General features: G+C 37.6%; 1 protein-coding gene across 4 annotated transcripts in view; it reads right to left on the reverse strand.

The window, feature by feature from the left end:
* The window catches only part of LOC139134730 (malignant fibrous histiocytoma-amplified sequence 1 homolog), a 247,979-nt gene that overhangs the window by 227,171 nt on the left and 2,234 nt on the right, over window positions 1–18,574 (reverse strand). For 3 of the 4 annotated variants that reach the window (XM_070701717.1, XM_070701718.1, XM_070701719.1), the window contains one exon: window positions 5,344–5,547. Coding sequence is in view for 1 of the 4 variants with exons in the window: in XM_070701716.1 (XP_070557817.1) it covers window positions 5,299–5,313 (15 nt within the window). In the remaining 3 variants the exon portion in view is untranslated. Of the gene's footprint in view, window positions 1–5,298; window positions 5,548–18,574 lie in introns of all 4 variants that reach the window. The other variant, XM_070701716.1, reaches the window with a different exon arrangement.

Consider the following 18,574-nt stretch of genomic DNA (forward strand, 5'->3'; position numbering starts at 1 on the left):
GTGAAACACACAAGCCCTGCTGTGTGCAGCAATGTGAATAAAACATTTTTTATGTAAATCTAGTCTCGGTGACCATCTCTCAGCTGGAGGTGCTGTCGCGAGTCTGGAGAGAGTCTGGGTCACCGAGACTAAAGTAAATCCATTTGCGACCAACATTATATGAACATTTGGAAGATACTGTCTTGTTTCGAAAACGAGGATATATACATATATATATATATATATATATATATAAATTTCCGAGTCCCAGCTGTCTAAACACAAGTCTGTATATAAAATTTGCAGTTGTATTACGAAAGCGAGGCTCAATATATATGTTAATGTGTGCAACTGTATCAGAACGAGGCCCTACATATATATATATATATATAATATATATATATATATATATATATATATATATATATATATATATATATATATATATATAACATTTTGCAGCTGTATCAGAACGAGATCGACGTCAAATGTATGTATGTATGTATGTATGTATGTATGTATGTATGTATGAATGAATGTAGTCTAAATAAAAGAATGAATACCCTATATGCGTATGTATATGTATGCATACATATGTATTGCCAATGTATATGTGTTTTTATATATATATATATATATATATATATATATATATATATATATATATATATATATATATATATATATTTATATTAAAAATTCCTCTCTATATACATTTCCTAGCTGTTCTATCTCTGAAATACGGGTTATTGTGTAAATTAATTTTTTTACATTTAGCGCCTCGTACAGCAGAGCAGTCAAAACGTATCTGATGATAACGAATAGAAATTGATCTTTACATTGAAGCTTTATCTTTTTATGAATTAAATGAGCTCTGATACTTCAATTGAATACATGATTGTTAGTACCCCTTCTTTGGAAACAAGAGATCATTTTACAAAGTAACAGCATCTTTAATTTGTCAGCCTTTACAGACAGTACTATAAGTCTACCCATGATTACAGCATGAACATATAACATCGATCATTTTGCACATTTTAAAGATTCAAAGTCCGTGTACACCATTATGAAGTGAACTTAGTCCACGTTACCCTGATTACTGGCTGAATGACAAATACCACATTTTGGGTGTTTACTTTGATTTTTGATATGATGATGTAAGCTGACTCTTGTGCCATGGTTACTCTGCCCTAGGGTAACTGTGTCCTTTTCATTATATGTACCTTTGCATAGATGTTGCTCATACTATTCTCTCTGGATTTTGCTATCCTAACAGTTCACTCAACATGTGAGTTAATTTCCTCATTTACACAGAAGTTGTTATGCAAGCACTTAGACACAACCCACTTCATAAGTGAGTTGATTGTCTCAGGCTAAGGAACAGGTCGATCTGTTTCTCACTATAGTCCTTTACCTGAATTTAAAATGCGGCCGTCTACTGAATTCAGGAAAAGACGAGAATATTGGAAGAAATATATTTCTAGCATGCCACACAGGCAAACGGCCTTGAATGTTTACTTTGATAAATGTTTAGTATCAAATATTTAGTTGTGTTAAACCCCCGTTTGGACTTTGTCCAAAAATCTAGCAAAATATTTAAAAAACGATATCGATTGTAATTTTAAAGGAAATGAAAACCCGAAACACCTCATAATCTTCTTAACACTCCAGTTAATCCCGATCCCTGGCCGGCCTTTTCGAGTCGGGATTTAAAATTGCCTGTTTGAAACCCAACTTCGAACTGATAACGCGTAACGCGACACTTCTACGGCAGACAGAAATGACTAAGAAATGACAGGTACAGCAAGCCCTATCGCTGACCACATTCGCGATTAAGGCGCATTTCCTAAATGATTGCATCAATTAATGTCTTCTTCAGAAGTGATGTAGGCTTCAACCAGATGACCGTAGCCAAACAGTTGCCCGGTTGTTTGGGCTATCAAAGTGCAATTGTGTGGTTGCTCTCCCAAGAGTTCCTTATGATTCTTGCGATGCGGTTTTCCTGGATCCTTGTACAGCAGAAGAACTGCCTTTGATTATGTCTTTGATTTTCTGTAGTCAGCGTTGGTAAATTCTATAGAACATCTGAACATGACAGTGACATCGTAACTATTCTCGGCCGAAATCACCTTTTTGCCTTCAACGTCTGTGTAAACGACTTGAAATTAATGCCCGCACTAATGACGGAACATTTTAATTGCAGAGCATCGGAATAATTCTCGATAAGTTATGATAGTCAAAATGTAAAACTGTCGATGTATCTCTCGATAAATGACTTGAATTTGGTAAGTCGTGGTGTATTTTCAATCTCGGCACATCAACAACGTGGGAGTACCTGTGTACATAGCACGAACGTTCCAGCATAGGACACATGCCTAGATGCCTAGAAATCCCTCTCCAAACATAAATCACTGTCTTTAATCTTATAACTAACCAATCAAGAAGCTGTTTTTCCTAAACATTCCATTCAGATGACAAAACTCAGTCTCGGTGCAATTGTTCCGAACGCACTGCTTTACCCAATGATGTTATAAATGTGCCTATTTACATGATAATCGTGATTGTAAATGTAATCACTTTCCCACAATTAGACACCTTACACTGAACTAGTCACATTTTAGTAAATTTTATCTGCTTCAGTGTCGCGTTATCAATCTAAAAAATTGTGATGGTTTTTTGCTGGGTATGGTTTTGCAACTGCAGACATTATTTCAGTCAACATGTTAATGACACAGAAAAAGAAAGTAAACAATAACTTAAATCAGAAAACGGATATGAAAATACTTCAAACTTCCTAGAAACTTACAATAATAGTTTATTTTTGGTTTATTGCTTCCGACCTCTTTATTTTGTTCCAAATTCTTTGGGGAAACACACAACACAATTGGAACTAATTTGGGATAATTCGATGGTGAAGTAGTGTCGATTTAATCTGCAAATGTAACCTCATCCACGTTTCTTTTTAAGTTACACACTTATTTTTATGAGTAAGTTGTAATATTGAAACATTCAGGTATAGGGCACCTAACACTTTTGATAAATTTGAAAAAATGTGAAGATCCAAATATCCCAATTTAGTTCAAATCGTGTTACACCTACAAAATGCCTTTTTTGCACCAAGCTGAGAAAACCAATACCACGTGGTAACTTTTTCTATACGTAGAAAAATCATCAACCATAAGAGTGTCTTCCGCTCTCCCCTGTACATGCATCAACCGATTTGCGATGACCTTCACACTCTATAGTACGTCATCATCTGGGCCTGTAAGTTAGTCTGAATGGCTCACATGCTGTGTAGACTTTACGTCGCGTTGTAAGCAATTTGCAGCCGTGAATATTAAATACATGTGAACAATCTCGCCGCGAGATGACTGTTGCTGGCGATGACTTTGTATAACTACAGGAGGATTAATCTTTTTTAAAACAGACTGACGACAGCATGATGGCGAACTTGGTCCAGTGATAGAATGTATGAGCATGGAGGTGAAAGCGAGTGTACATCCATGGTATGAGCTACGACGCAAATTTTATCATTTGATTTTTAAAAAAGTTTTTCTAGCTCTGATGGCATATATTTTCTAGTTCTCAGAGAAAAAGACGGTCTTTTTGAGAGACATTTTTGATTTCTGTTCGATCATAAACATTTAAAAACAAAAATCCACTCTATCTGGCGAATGCTTGTATCGTCGACTGTCGATCAATCGTCCTATCAGGAGATTGACTGTTCATGACAGATGACAGTTAGGAAAGGGGGAAAATTAATCTGAATAAAACTTCTATTAAACACAGCCTAAAACGATAGGAATAATAATGTAAGGGTGCCACTTGCATCTTCTTTTGACTAAATGATGCACTTTACCTTATATATGCCTTTTGTTATGCTATTGTTATTTGCATATGCAGTAATTATTTCACCAGGAAATATATTCTTTGTTCAGTGTATTGGTTAACAGACATAAAAAGTCATGTAGTCAGCTTCCCATTTCAAGATAATCAATGAGTTGATAATCATCAAATTACTTACCTTTTCTATATCAGGTGAAGAAAAGACGAAAAAGACAGACAAAGAAGGCATACATGGGTAGAAAAAGGAGATACGTTAGAACACAGAAAACGAAGACTGTAAAATAATGACATTTATTGCTCCAATTTGAAGATTACGTATGGACGAAAACTTCGAAAATATAAAATGATCACTGACCGGTGCTAACAAATTTACTCCATATGGCAAAAAACAATGTCACAGACTTGTGTTCGATCTGTTATATCACTTTCAAACGCCTCCTCCAATAAGAAGTGTACGTTGTTTTATGGCCAGATTTTTGAATTTAAGTATCATTGATATTGAAGTGACATTTTAAAACAAGAAATTGACCTTTTTAATCTAACAATTCTCTGGTGGTTCATAAGCTCAGAACCCCCGTAAATTATACATTTTCTGAAACCTAGATATAGAGGAACATTCTGGTAACCACAGTGTCACCATTGTGTACATAATTATCACGTGACAGGTAATTTGCATAACCTTTCAAAACTCGGTTTTCCCTATGTCTTGTCTCACTACTTCAAAATATCTGACTCAAACTTGCTGGAATGCAAGCTGTCACAACGCTCTTCCAAGTGTGTCTCAGATTTTTTATATCTTGCTTAGATTTTTTAGAACAATTTTAAAGAAATTAACTAGAGTTAGATTCACCGCTCTGGACGTTTTCTTGCAAAAAAAATTGTTTAAGAAGGTTTAAAAAATTTCTGAGACACTCTTTGGAAGATCCTTAGGAGAGCTTGCACTCACACAAAGTTCAGCCACATATCTCGAAGCATTGAAACAAAACAGAGTGAAAACCTTTTTAAAGGTTATGCAAATTACCCGTCACGTGATAGTTATGTAAACAATGGTAACCCTATGGTAACACAAATGTTCCCCTATATCTAGGTTTTCAAAAAATATATAATTTTTGGGGGTTCTGAGCTTATTGACCACTAGAGAATCTTTAGCTTAAAAAGGTGATTTTCTACTCTTGTGCTGTCGAATCATAGGGTTCGACCTTTTATATGGAACAGAAACAAGTTCTTTTTTCACTTTTAACAAAATAACAAATTCGCCATCGAAGGTTATGTACGAATCTTGCTTATTCTGATTCTATTGCTGTGCATATACGTTGCTTTGTGCACTATAATGTTAGATATTGCGTTGTATATTATTTTCTTTGTTGGTAATTTCAAGGTTGTCCCTATCTTTTGCATTCATGACATACATTGCCAATAAATCTTATTATACAAGTAATGTAGGTTGTTGACTGTGAAAATTGTTACAAATACCGATGACAAACACATTACATGACAGTATTTTCAGCAGGATCGTACCTTTATATTCCAATACTTCGAGCGCTAGATCAGTTCTTCCGATCTCTTCCATAATTGCACGCAGTGCATCTGGTTGGCTGGTAGACATAACACCCTGAAGCTCCAGTTTCTCTATCAAACTGAGTGTTGATTCAATACGACCTAGAACTTTGTCTGTAAGTGCCCGATTAACTACACTTGACTTCTTCATTTTTAAAAGTTCGCCTATGGAAAAAAAATCACATTCAAGAGTTCTGAACTTCTCAAATCTCGCGAAATGATCGAGGTAGAGCTTAAACTAATCAATAAACATATCGCTTGATGTATTATTGCATGGTCGATCATTTAAAATAAACGTAACTGCTGCCCTTACTACAGCATTGGAGAATCGCTCTGCATTTGACATGTCAATGACACAAACTTTGATGTCTTACAGGGGTGAGTCAAAAGTAATCTCATAGAATTTTTGCAAAACCACGATACGGAAAACTGAATGAATTTTCATTTGATAAAATTAATAATCACTGGTGGAAATGAAAGCTGTGCATACATGCTTCTGAAGGGCTTTCTACGTAGTTTTGTAAAGACCCCTCTGAAAGAATAAAACTTCCGAGAATTGAAATATACCCGCAACTGTGCCTGAGATCTACTATGCTTTTATCTTGATTAAGTATTGTATTTTTAGCTTTCATCTTTGCTCTTATTTGCGTGTCTTGTGAGGTTTATTTCCCGGCAGCAATTACTTGTTTGGAAATTACACGTATAAGTAACCTGTGCAACTAAAATCAATTAAAGCCGGTCCAAAATTATCATAGACAAGATAGGGTTTGGGCCAATCTATGCCGCGATGAAAGGGTTTATTTAGATAGTTCAGTAGTTTGTCCTTTTCATGTTGTCACACTGATTCTTCAAGCAGTTTCCATTATTTTAAGCTCGACGCATGGACTTTATGTTGTTTTGAACACTAGTTGATTATTCTGCTCTGCTACCAGTGAGAGTGATTTACTGTACTCCCTGTCAATAGTTTCCTTCTGTAAGGCTGAGTGTTTCTAATCACAACTTATTCGCTTATTTCTTAATATTTCAAAGTTCACAAAGTCTTTGGGCAGATTTAGGATGACGTGATCATTTGCGCAGATATTGAAATGTATCCGTTTTCTTAGTGTGGATTTAATATCATGTTTTCTACTCGCTTCGTAGATGATTATTTTGTACGACACTATTTTCCCAATTAAAACTGTTTCAAACATATATCGTTGAGATGTTATCCAAATATTCAAAGTCCATTACGGAATAAGTATTTTATATTAAATTTTCTATTTTGTTTCGTCTTTCACGCAATAAATATTTTATACTGTAAAATTTGCCTAAAGTAAAACTTAAAAAAAAACATATTTTAAGGATCACGTGTTCAAAACTCAATAAAAATATGCTGTCGCTGATTTACTTTTTCAATAGTTGATCCCTTGTATATATACATAGTCGAGTTTACTCCCGTTTAGCATTCATGGCGTCGCCATCATATCAGCATAGACCATTTGCCAACAGCAAGCTTAAGTAAGGAGTCACAGTTCTGATAATATCAGAAAAGCGTTTTCCGCTCTGAGATTTCCGTTTCCTCGCTAAAGTCTTCATACAATTCGGTACAGGTCTCGGATTCTTCAACACATCGAACATCACATCGAACCGCGGGAAATTACTATCCTTTTCAGTAATAGAGCGCGAAGCCACTGCAGTGAACTGCAATAAAACTGCTCACACTAATTAGTTTCAGCTGTAGCCAGCTGGCATAGTCGACAACATTGTATGTTCCATGCAGACAGTTTGTCTGGGGAAGTTGAAATAAAAAAGATTTGTACAAGGACCAGTGCATGGTAATGTTACATTGTATCTTAATCTTGAACACAGGGTGCCAATCGTAAACTCTCATTTACAACTCGAGCCTCAGATAGAGCTAGTTTTTCTTTGTACAAGCAGACTTTTGGTCTTTATCATGTAGCCTTGTTGAACACCAAAGTGGCCACGGCTACAGCTGAAACTAATAAGTGTAAGCAGTTTTATTGCAGTTCACTGCAGTGGCTTCGCGCTCTATTACTGCAAATGGTTGTATATGTCCTCTCTATACTCTCATTCTAATAAATGAATTACATTCCACTCCATCCATTCATTAATGATGGATCAGCAAGGGGGCAGCTTTAGACTTCATTAAAAAAAGGAAACAAACTGAAACCCTACAGTCCCAAGTTTTTAGAAACCATTAGTCGGGATTGTCGTCTTTTGGTATCTCAGATCGCCACCGACTGTGACGTTTAAGTGATTTCCCCTTTTGTAGTCAATCCTTTGACAGTTGCAGTGAACTCTTTCGGTAAACTGAGTTGGTCCTTGTCTGTTGGTACATCAATTTATGCTTTTACAAATTTAAATTTCGTTGTGAGGACATTTTTCTGTCAGGCAGGTGTTTTCGCCTGGGGATTATTTGTTCTCTCTTGATTTGAAATCTACTTATCACCATATAGAAATGTTTGACCCACAACGAACTTTTATTGATTTTGCTTGGTCTTTCGGTGGAGTTTTGAAGTATTTTGTTTTTAACGTTATGTCTTTTGGACTTTCTACTGCTCCATATACTTTAACAAAGGTGACGAGGTTGTTAGTCTCGGTCTGGTGTTGTAAGAGTTTCTAAAGTATTCATGTTCATTGATGATGGTGTTGGTGGCGCTTGGGGTTTTACAGCTGCTTTACAAGTAAATAACTCAGTGAGATGTGACATTGGCCACTTTGGATTTTTTATGGCTGAGGAGGAGTGTTGTTGGCAACCAAAACTCGTTTTAATTTGGCTTTGGCACATTTTGGATATGCAAAAAAGGCAATGTTTACTTGACTGAGGATTGAGTCGCGAAGTCAATTTCGTCTGTTCAGTTTTTACTTCAGATGATTGGTGCAGGCAAGGTGTTAATTGAAGTTAGGAGACTAGCTTCAGTAATTTGGTAAATAATTTCCATGCAAGAAGGTATTGGTCCATTGGTGAGACTTCACACAGATGTCTTTATTCTTGCCTTGAAACAAGAGGAAGTTTGAATTCTTTCGTTCGAGTAAATTCTTTTGCTTCGCAAGAACTGGAGTTTTAGTTGCATAATATGAAGGCACTGAATGGGTTGCAGTTACGCCGATGCTTCAGCGGTTGGTTTTGGTGGCTGTATCGATGGCGATTGCCGTATAGAGACCAGTGGTTTCTGGTCTGCTCTCGAGAGTAAGAAAAGTTCCACATGGAGGGAATTGGAGGCAGTGTAGTGATACAAAGTGTTAAAAACGAGGTTGAAAGGCTCTACTGTTAAATTAGCTTCCGGTAATCAGAACGTCGTAAGAATATTGCTCATCGGTAGCGGAGTGCCTGAATTGCAGGATGTTGGCGTAAGATTCGATACATGGTGTAAAGCTTTGCAGTGGGTTTATTCCACAGTGGGTGTCCCGAGAGCACAATATACAAGCAGATTTGCTTTGCAGAAGCGATGATAACGAAGATTTAGGAATCGCTATTCAGAGATTTCTAGGTCTCTTGATACGACATGGGGCCGCACACGATCGACCGTTTTGCCACAGATTACAATAGGAAGTGCATTACATTTTATTCATTACGTTGGTACAACGGCACACACGCTTTTTAGTAAAGTTTAGGAGAAATAATTGGTTCGTTCCTCACAAACTTTGATGGTTTGGGTTTTGAACAAACTGAAGTTTGACAATGCCATAAGTTCACTTGTGGTTCCACATTGGGGTTCTGCAGCTGCTCTATTCTGGCCTCTCCTTTTTCCAGACGGCGAAAAATTCTCACATTGTTTTAGGGACTTTCGTTTGTTATCCGTGGTGACTCCATCATATAAGGAAAGGAGGAATCGGTATTTTCAGCGGTCAGCGGCTTAATTTTGCTTTGCTTGCTATGCGCATTAATTTTGACACTTCATCGTGCACTTGTCGAGGGTTACCAGTTTTCTCATTTTATTTACAGATCTGAAGTTGCATGAAACCATTAAGACTGTGGCAATGAACAATGGGAAAGTGATTCATCCCGACCTTCTGGAGCTCGTAGACAAATGCCAGCGCAGTTTTTAGCTTCTAAGAGTAACAATACGGTTAAGAGTATTCCAGTTACTTCAAGAAGTGGTAGGACTTCATTCTTCCCAAAGGGGAACAATCACTTCCAGCTAATAGATGTACATATTGAAATTTTCATCACACACCTCATCAATTGTAATACTTCATTAAATGTTATTCTGAGTTTCGTTTACGCAGTTAGAGGGATTCATCAAATTGGAGGATTTGCTGATCCTACTGTTCACTCATTTGTCAAGATTTTATCAGAGACTGCTAAGAGACGTTGTTCCGTTGAAAAAATATGAAAAAATAAAAAAGGACCATGTGTCTTCCGATTTATCACGAGCACCTTGTGCTAAATATCAGAGTTCTTCAGATTTGATGATTCTGAAGGACCTTACCATGATTTTTGTTTAGTTTCACTAGTTTTTAGCTCACATGTTCACACACGTGAGCTAATGTCATAGCGATGTCTGTCTGTCTGTCCATGTGTGTGAGTGTGTATGTGCGTCTGTCTGTCTGTTTACACGATAACTCAAAAATGCCCAACAGATTCAAGTCAGATTTAGTACACAGGTACTATATCCTACTTGTAACAACTGATTAGATTTTGGTTAGTGTGGCTTGCATATTGATGAAGTTATGACATATCATTATTTTTCATATAATGGTTTCCCATGGAGACAGTAATGACAGTGTCGACATATATCAAGAAATACTGGACGAAATTTCATGAAACTTTTCAAGGATGAAAATCTCAGAGCATTATGATGATACTGTGAGTGTCATGCCAATACTCTGCTCAGTTGCATATTTAATGAACTTTTGTAATTCGTGACATGTCTGAAATTCCTGCACCAAAAATTTGATGATACATTCAACAAATATTGATGTTATATAAATCTAATTGTACTAAGAAGCATTGGGCAGTGTCAAGTTAATAAATAGATCATTTGCATATTTTATGAAGTTTTGTAATTAGTCATATAATTCCGAAATAAATGCAAAAATTTGATGAAATCTGCTGCAGATACTGATCCGACAGATATCTGACTGTCCTTTAAAGCATTTAGTATTGTGAAGTTAATTAAGGGTTCATTTACATATTTAATGAACTTTGTAATTAGGTATATAACTCTGAAATTACCGTACCCAATTCGGTGAAACCTGCTACAGATATTGATCTGATAAATATCTAATTCTGCTATGAAACAATGATCAGTGTCAAGTTAATTAACGGTTAATTTGCATATTTAATAGACTTTGTAATTAGTGATAATACTCAAAAATTACAGCATGAAATTTGATGAAACGTGCTACATATTTTGATCTGATAGATATCTAATTGTCCCATGAAGCATTGAGCAGTGACAAATTAATAAACAGCTCATTTACATATTAAATAAAGTTTTGTAATTAATGTCAACTCTGAGAGTACTGTGCGAAAGTTGATGAAACCTGCTTCATATAATGATATTACAGATATCTAATTTTTCTGTGAAGCGTACTACTATTAATGTACCTATTGTAAAACACGTGAGCACATTCAGTTCACATCAGGTCTAAGGTTTGACGAAGTAAGTAATTTAAATTGTAGTGTTGTACAGATGCATTCCGATTTTCTAACATTCTTCATTCGTCATAGTAAAACTTACCAATATCGAAACGGTAATGAAGTAGTCATTTCAAATCTGGAATCTGAAGCGTGCCCTTATGATTGGTTTTGAGCCTATTTCAGAAAAGAAAGTATTCTTTTAAGTTCTGGAGATTATTTATTCAACCCCACTTTTAGTTCAGGGGTACTTGTAATTTTGTGAAGAGTAACAAGAAATTATGTTACACATGGGCCAGACTCCGAGTCGCCATAGTTTCACGTTTGAAGGAAGTCGACGAAAACGGAAAGACTTGCTTTTCCATTCCTCGCGTTCTGAGGCGCTACTGCTGCTGCTCATGCAGGTGTTGGCGATCGATGCTGGAAGCGCCACGGTCGGTGGAAGTCCAACGCCGCAAGATATGGTTATGTTGAGGAATCTCCTGCCAGAAGACTTGGTGTTTCAAACTGTTTGCATTTACGAGGTAAGACATGTAACCTCCATAAATGTAATAATCTCCATAAATGTAACATCAACGATAATTGTAATAAAGTGCACTCATAAGTGTAATAGTCGCGCCAGCGGCTTACTGACTACGCATGCGCTTATTCATAATATACTATGCGAGTAACCGGAAGTGTACCCTTCTTTCATGGGCGCCGCCATTTTTTTTTGAGTACTCGTAAATAAACAAATACGAAACAAATTACTATGATATAACATGCCTTTTATAAAATATACCTCTTTTATTAGCCAGTAAATGTTATTATACACCTTGTCGCTGATACAAAGTATCGTTGATATAGATAAACGGAGAAAACTGTCGTGCATATGAACGGGGGCATACGCAAAGAATGCTGGGATTGAAATATAGAAGAGCGCCCCTGTGTCAATAATTAGATTCAAAAATTGCAAGTTTTTAGATGGAACGCTATAGTTTTCAGCTTGCAAGTGGAAGGTGGCAGTGCGGTTACCATTGCAATGATAATTATTGCATAATACGTCCCTTGTTTAACGCCATAGGCTGTTATCATTGTAAAAATTGCCAATTTTTGTCCAAAATTTTTATGCGCTACAGAAAATCTATACCTGCCCTGCTGCAGGGTTTGACGTCGTGTAAGTACGTGAACTGCTTTCATCAGAGGGAAACTGGGCATAGTTGTCATATAAACATTTATGAAGTAACAATTACAGTTTATCATGAATCAATACAAATAACATTGCCAATCTTAACCCTGGCGCGACACCAAGGGCTGAGCCCTATATAATATTATCACCCATAAATGTAACAAAAATCAACCATAAATGTAATAAAAACACCAACCACAATTGTAATAAATGGTAACCATAAATGTAATAAAAAATTACCCATAAATGTAATACTTGTCAACCATAAATGTAATAAATCTATTTTGTGATCGGAATTGAAGAATTAACCCTTAAATATTTATCTATGTAATAAGGAAAGCAACTCCGCACATTATTCATATCTTAATTGTTTGCGTTTAGTGTGTTTTGTATATTTGAAAGTGTATTTTACGTTTCCCTATTTTGTGTACAGAACTGATTGGCCATTGCGAGACACAGCTGTAATATGAATGTCAGTGCAGTCTCTACTCCCGAGTGGAGGAGACTGTATAACACTACGATCCTTTAACGCCGTTTTTTCGAAATTTGCCGTACTTTTTAAATTCGTCTTCAGTGGATAAATTGTGTGGAATAATCGATAGATTGTCTGTATTCCTATGTTGTCCCACTTGAAGTTTGTTCCTTCACTGGGGATGCCAGGATGTCTAATTTTGTTCTACTGTGTTCAAGGTAGTGTTCGTATTGTTTTTACTAGATTGAAATATGGATATATGTTCTCGTCAACATGTTTTGTGTCGTAAGTTTCTGTTATAAGGTTGCATATTTCTCTGTTATTTGTTCTGAGTCATCTGTCATAAACTTTGTGTGGTATCACTGGTTGACGAGTTATTTTGACGCTTCCTTATTATGTAATTATCAGTGTCTAGAACTGCTGTTCCACGTCCATTATATCCAACGGTTTAATAGGTACCTCGCCGTTTTCTGATAGTGTTCTCAAAGTATTCTATTCTGTGTTTCGGAAAGGAAACCTAGTTTCAGGAAAGTATGCAATAACATTACATTATTGTACTTGGGCCTCAGCCCAAGTACATTTGTTTTCATTCCGTGGGAAAAAACTCTGTAAGGTATAACCATTTCTGGCTGAGACCAGGGAGGGCAAAATGTCTTGGCTTCATCTTTCTTGGCGTAATAAATGGCGTAATGATGTTAACTGAATGGAATGCTGCTCTCAGCCAGTCTTGAATAAGTGAGATGTGAATATTAATGCTTCTCTATCTGAGTTTTTGCCACAAAATCTTCTGAATATAATCAAAATGTGCATCGAAATGCAACAATTAATGCACCCTCCGTTTCCTAGGCGAAGGCACGACCCTTGCTACACCCACTGGACGAGCCAAAGTGGGAGGGGTAATTTCAGTTTGGTCGAACAAGAGGGCTCGAGACCAGAATTTAACATTTAAACTTGAAACATGTTTAATCGCTGACAAGATGTGGATTAGTGTTAATCAAAGTGAAAGTTTGAAAAGGAAAGGTTTTATATCCCGAACACAATGAAAAACATTACGACTTGAAACTGTACCCCCAGTTGAGAATAGTAATGCCCACAGCGATGGAGAACACTTATCCTTGAGCTGAGAAAACCAGACCATCATTTCGAAATAGAGCTGCAGATTCGAGAAGCTCGTTCAAAATAGCTAGGCACACCCCATAAAGGGGTGGTTTCGAGTTTGAGGGCAAAGTTCGCCTCCTTCATATAGAAATCGTACGTTTGTTTTTCCAGGAGAACACACCATTTGACACAAAATTTGCATGTAAAGGGGTCGCCAGTAAGCACGTGGTCAAATCTGGCATAAGAAGCAATATGAAATGTTGGGTAAAGCCAGTCCAAAATAAACTGATTTTAACTTTTGTGTTTGTAATTTATACCACTGCAGTAACATTACCTTTTTTGACAACATCACACAATGTAATACGTTTTGAAACTGAATACTCCGACGTATTCTATGTCTCCTTTGCTAAAAAATACAGTATGCCGATTACCATGTAAGGAGAGATGATGACGTCAAGACAGATTTGTAGTGCGTTTGGTCCTGGATGGTGCACAAAGTTTTGTCAAGGTAGCCTGTGTATTTATTTCCTAAATGGGAGAGATTAGGGTCGATCTAAACGAAGGCCGAAGAATGTATGATACTCTAAACGAGCTGAACTCTAACGCGAATGGTTGGATAATTTGGAGGACGTCTAGAATGATCTCGTCTCATTAAGATTATTTGGCGGTCAGTATTGAATTTCAACTGCGTCACAAGTTTGCGAAATGAGTATTCAATCGAACGGTCAACGCACGATATTTTAGAAATCTGGAGACATGGCACATCGCATTTTTATTTAGTATTTTATATCTTACAAAAGATTTTAGAAGCAATGATTTTGTCGAAAATTCTGAAAAAAATATAGGAAGATTTGATCGCGAACACATTTTCACTTGGGGTCAACTAGCCCTGCGTACGATGCTGTGTGTTCCGCTACAGCTAAGGGACCGTTCAGTTTTTACGGCCGGGGGGGCGGCAAAATCCAGGGGGGTCATCGTAATTTTGGAATCCACAAAGGGGGGGTCATCGCTTTTTCACTGGTAGGAAAGGGGGGGTCACCACATTTTCAAAAACATAATACCAACAATAAAGTTCACTTTATGCCATGGCCATGATCGACCCTCTTTACCGGCGGGCCGCCTTCGGCGGCCCACTACAATAAATATACATTATGTATTACCCATGACCCTCTTAACAGGCAGACGCCTTTGGCGGCCCACTCCAATTAGGTTTACTTCATGTAATGGCCATGATTGACCCTCTTTACCGGCGGGCCGCCTGCGGCGGCCCACTACAATAAATTGACTTTATGTAATGCCCCACGGCAATCTTACCGTAAAATTCCCAATTGAAGCCGCGGCTTGTATTAGAAACATTTGAGGGACCCCTGGGATCACGCACCGAATAGTGGTAATGGCCGCGCGCCTTCAGCGGCCCTGTCCAGTAAAGTCTACTTTATGCAATAGCCATGATCGACCCTCTTTACCGGCGTGCCACCTTTGGTGGCCCACTAGAATAAAGTTGACTTTACCCATGACCCTCTTAACCGGAGGGCTGCCTTTGGCGAACCACCCAAATAAGGTTTACTTTATACAATGTCCATGGACATGAGTTGTCTATGGAAATGAAGTTAAAAATTGCCTTACAGTCGTCATAATTAACAGACGTTTCAATGGATGTGGCTGAGAAGTTTGTGCACTGGCATCTCTGCTACACGAATAAAGTGCGCCGCGTACCGGAGTTCAAATCCAAACCATGCGGGTAAATTTGACATATGGGTTTTGGTTATTTTTCAGGGGGGGGGTCATCAATTTTTTCGTCTGACAAAGGGGGGTCATCTTTTTTTCACAAAAAATGCAGGGGGGTTCTATATTTTTTGAACACCGGCGACAAGATTTTGCCGCCCCCCCCCCAGGCCGTAAAAACTGAACGCTCCCTAATCACGCCCCGCTCACCACAGCCCTGCAAAGACCCGTACGTAGGGTCAGTGACTTCAAATCCATTTTGGGACTTGACGTAAAAAAGCCAAATTACTGCCGAAATTCAGCGTTCTTGGGCCCAAATCGTATCCCAGCCTACCTCAGCTACTCGATCGCTTCCAAAAATGACAGTCTTTTATTCACTTCTCGTAAATAACCGTCGATGTCGGCAACTCCGATCTCTCGCTAGCCATGCGTACGATGCTGTGTGTCAGCTGTAGCACATAGCATCGTACGCAGGGTCAACATGGGGTTGCAGCCATGTTGCCTCAAAACTTATTTCTGTCTGCAATCAAAACTCAAAAATGTCGGATATGAACCTGAAAAATCGATGCAATTTTGTCAAACTTCGGCGAAATTTCAGCCTATAGACAAAATTTCATCTAGGTAAGGTAAATTTACTGAAATTTGATCGACATATAATCCTGAGCTTGAACGTGACAGCTCGCCTTCTCCGGGAAGTCAAGCATCCAGCTGCCCATACACAGTTGCCCATATGGCCAGGTTTATGAGATTGTTTTCAAGCGACGGCGGCAGACCGTACGGGGCTCTGGATATGAACCTACCGCCGGTGTAGCTGTAATAACTGTTGCGTTGTTTTTAGTGCCCACGGACGAAGTCCTGGGGGAGTTATAGGTTTGGTCATGTCAGTCCGTCCGTCCGTTCACGCAGATATCTCAGACATGCCCTAGGCAATTTCTTTCAAACTTTGCACAAGAATAGTACCCAACCCCATACAGATGCACGTCGATTTGTTTCACAATGCGATCGAATTTGGCCGTGTTAGAGGACTTTTTAGTTTACACCTCCATAGACTCCCATGTATAAGGCAGTTCTCCATAGACTCCCATGTATAAGGCCAAGAAAAATAAAAATTTAGTTTCTCATCGTATTCATATTGCCTTAAGGATGCAGTGACACAGTTTTTTGTCCCCACGGATAAAGTCCAGGGGGCTTATAGATTGGGTCATATCCGTCCGTGAGTCCATCAGTGAGTCCATCGGTTCACGCAGATATCTCAGACATTTTGACAAAATATCATGTGACCTTGGTGACCTTTGACTTCAAATATACATTATTGTCCATAACTCAGTAACCACAAGTGCTAAACCTTTCATATTTGGTATGATGGGACACCTTATGACGCCACATATTGTACCCAATTAATTATGCGCATATCTAATTTTGAGCGAGCCAATAGAGCTAGAGGTCTGATTTTTTGTATATAGGGATAAGTTAACAATATAATTTGTTTGACAAAACGTCACGTGACCTCAATGACCTTTGACCTCAAATATACATATTTGTCCACAACTCAGTAACCACAAGTGCTACACCCTTCATATTTGGTATGATAGGACACCTTATGACACCATATATTGTACCTCATTAATTATGCGCATATCTTATTTTGAGCGAGCCAATAGAGCTAGAGGTCTGATTTTTGGTATATAGGGATAACTATAGGGTAGAAATCTAAATATGCCCATCTAAATATTAGACATCTACCATCGAGAACAAAAGAAATTTGCTGTAATTTGAATATTTAAGGAGTTTAAGCAATTTCCACTATAAATAAAGAACCCCTGCCTCAAACTCCACAAAAGTTGCTAGACATATTTTGCCGTTGTCATGCCATTGCTTCGTTTAATAACCAGTTAATCAAATGCCTAATTGACAGGAGGAAATTCAATACCATATTTGAATAGTAGTATATATTGTCCTCAAAATTACTCTATCACGGCCCAAGTACTCATTGCCTTCAGCAATACTGCCTTAAAGTTATTATTACTCAGAGCATTGTTAAACAAATGATCACATATGCAAGTTCAAGTTTATTACATTTATGGTTGAGTTTTATTACATTTATGGTTAATTTGTTTATTACGTTTGTGGTTGCGGGTTGTTACATTAATGGTTGACTGTCTTATTACATTTGTGGTTGATTTTATTACAATTATGGTTGATATTACATTTGTGAAGATTATTACATTTATGGAGGTTACAAGACACCTCTAAGGACGATTACGACGAGGAATGTTTAGTTTGCAGCAGCTTGGTGCTTTCAAAAGTTGAGTTTGTATTATTTTTTCTTCCGTGTTTACTCTTTAGTTTTATTAGCTGGTGAGCACCGCATTACCCATACATGTGTCGTTATTCGTGTTTCCCACACGGTCATGATTAGGCAAAATTTCCCGCGATTCGTTGTAAAGTAAGAAATTATTGTCTCGTGAATGACACGAGAGTAGTGCTCACCAATCGGGCGTTGGAATGCAAGGGATAGCAGATGTGTTTTTATTTAGGGGCTATATACGAGCACAGTTGTGTATTCATTCTAGCGGTTCTCTCGCCGTTCATCAGCTTTTATTCTCGGAAAACTTTTTGTTATTTTGTCAAATTTATTTCTCTATGATGCCCAACATCACATTGTAAGCACATATATAGCATTTGCATTTGGGCGCTGGTTTCCAGAGTTTTGATTCAATATAAGGGTTTTATTTATCTGAAGGTTTTCCTGGACGGCAATATGTTTTTTGAAAGTTTTCGTTATTGAAACTTTGCATAGAATTTATTCCTATTGTACTTTTGTTCGAGAGGAAAACATTTTTTAACAGTGTTTCGTTTATAATAAACGCGGACGCACTGCCAGTTAGTATGCGCCATATTACCCATACATATGTCGTTATTCGTGTTTTCTACACGGAGTCATGATTAGACAAATTTGCACTCAATTCCGGTGAAACAAGGCGCCGGTGCAGCGCCTCTTGTGGTGAAAGACGAAAATTTCTTATTTTCCACCTTATTTTACACATAACGCGCAACCCGTCTAGACCAGCAAAGTATTGTTCGACTGGACTCGCGGTCCTTAACTATACTTGAAGGCTACTGTAATTTATTGCAGTACATAAGT

This window comes from Ptychodera flava, chromosome 6 (genome assembly GCF_041260155.1).
Source record: "Ptychodera flava strain L36383 chromosome 6, AS_Pfla_20210202, whole genome shotgun sequence".
Taxonomy (NCBI): domain Eukaryota; kingdom Metazoa; phylum Hemichordata; class Enteropneusta; family Ptychoderidae; genus Ptychodera; species Ptychodera flava.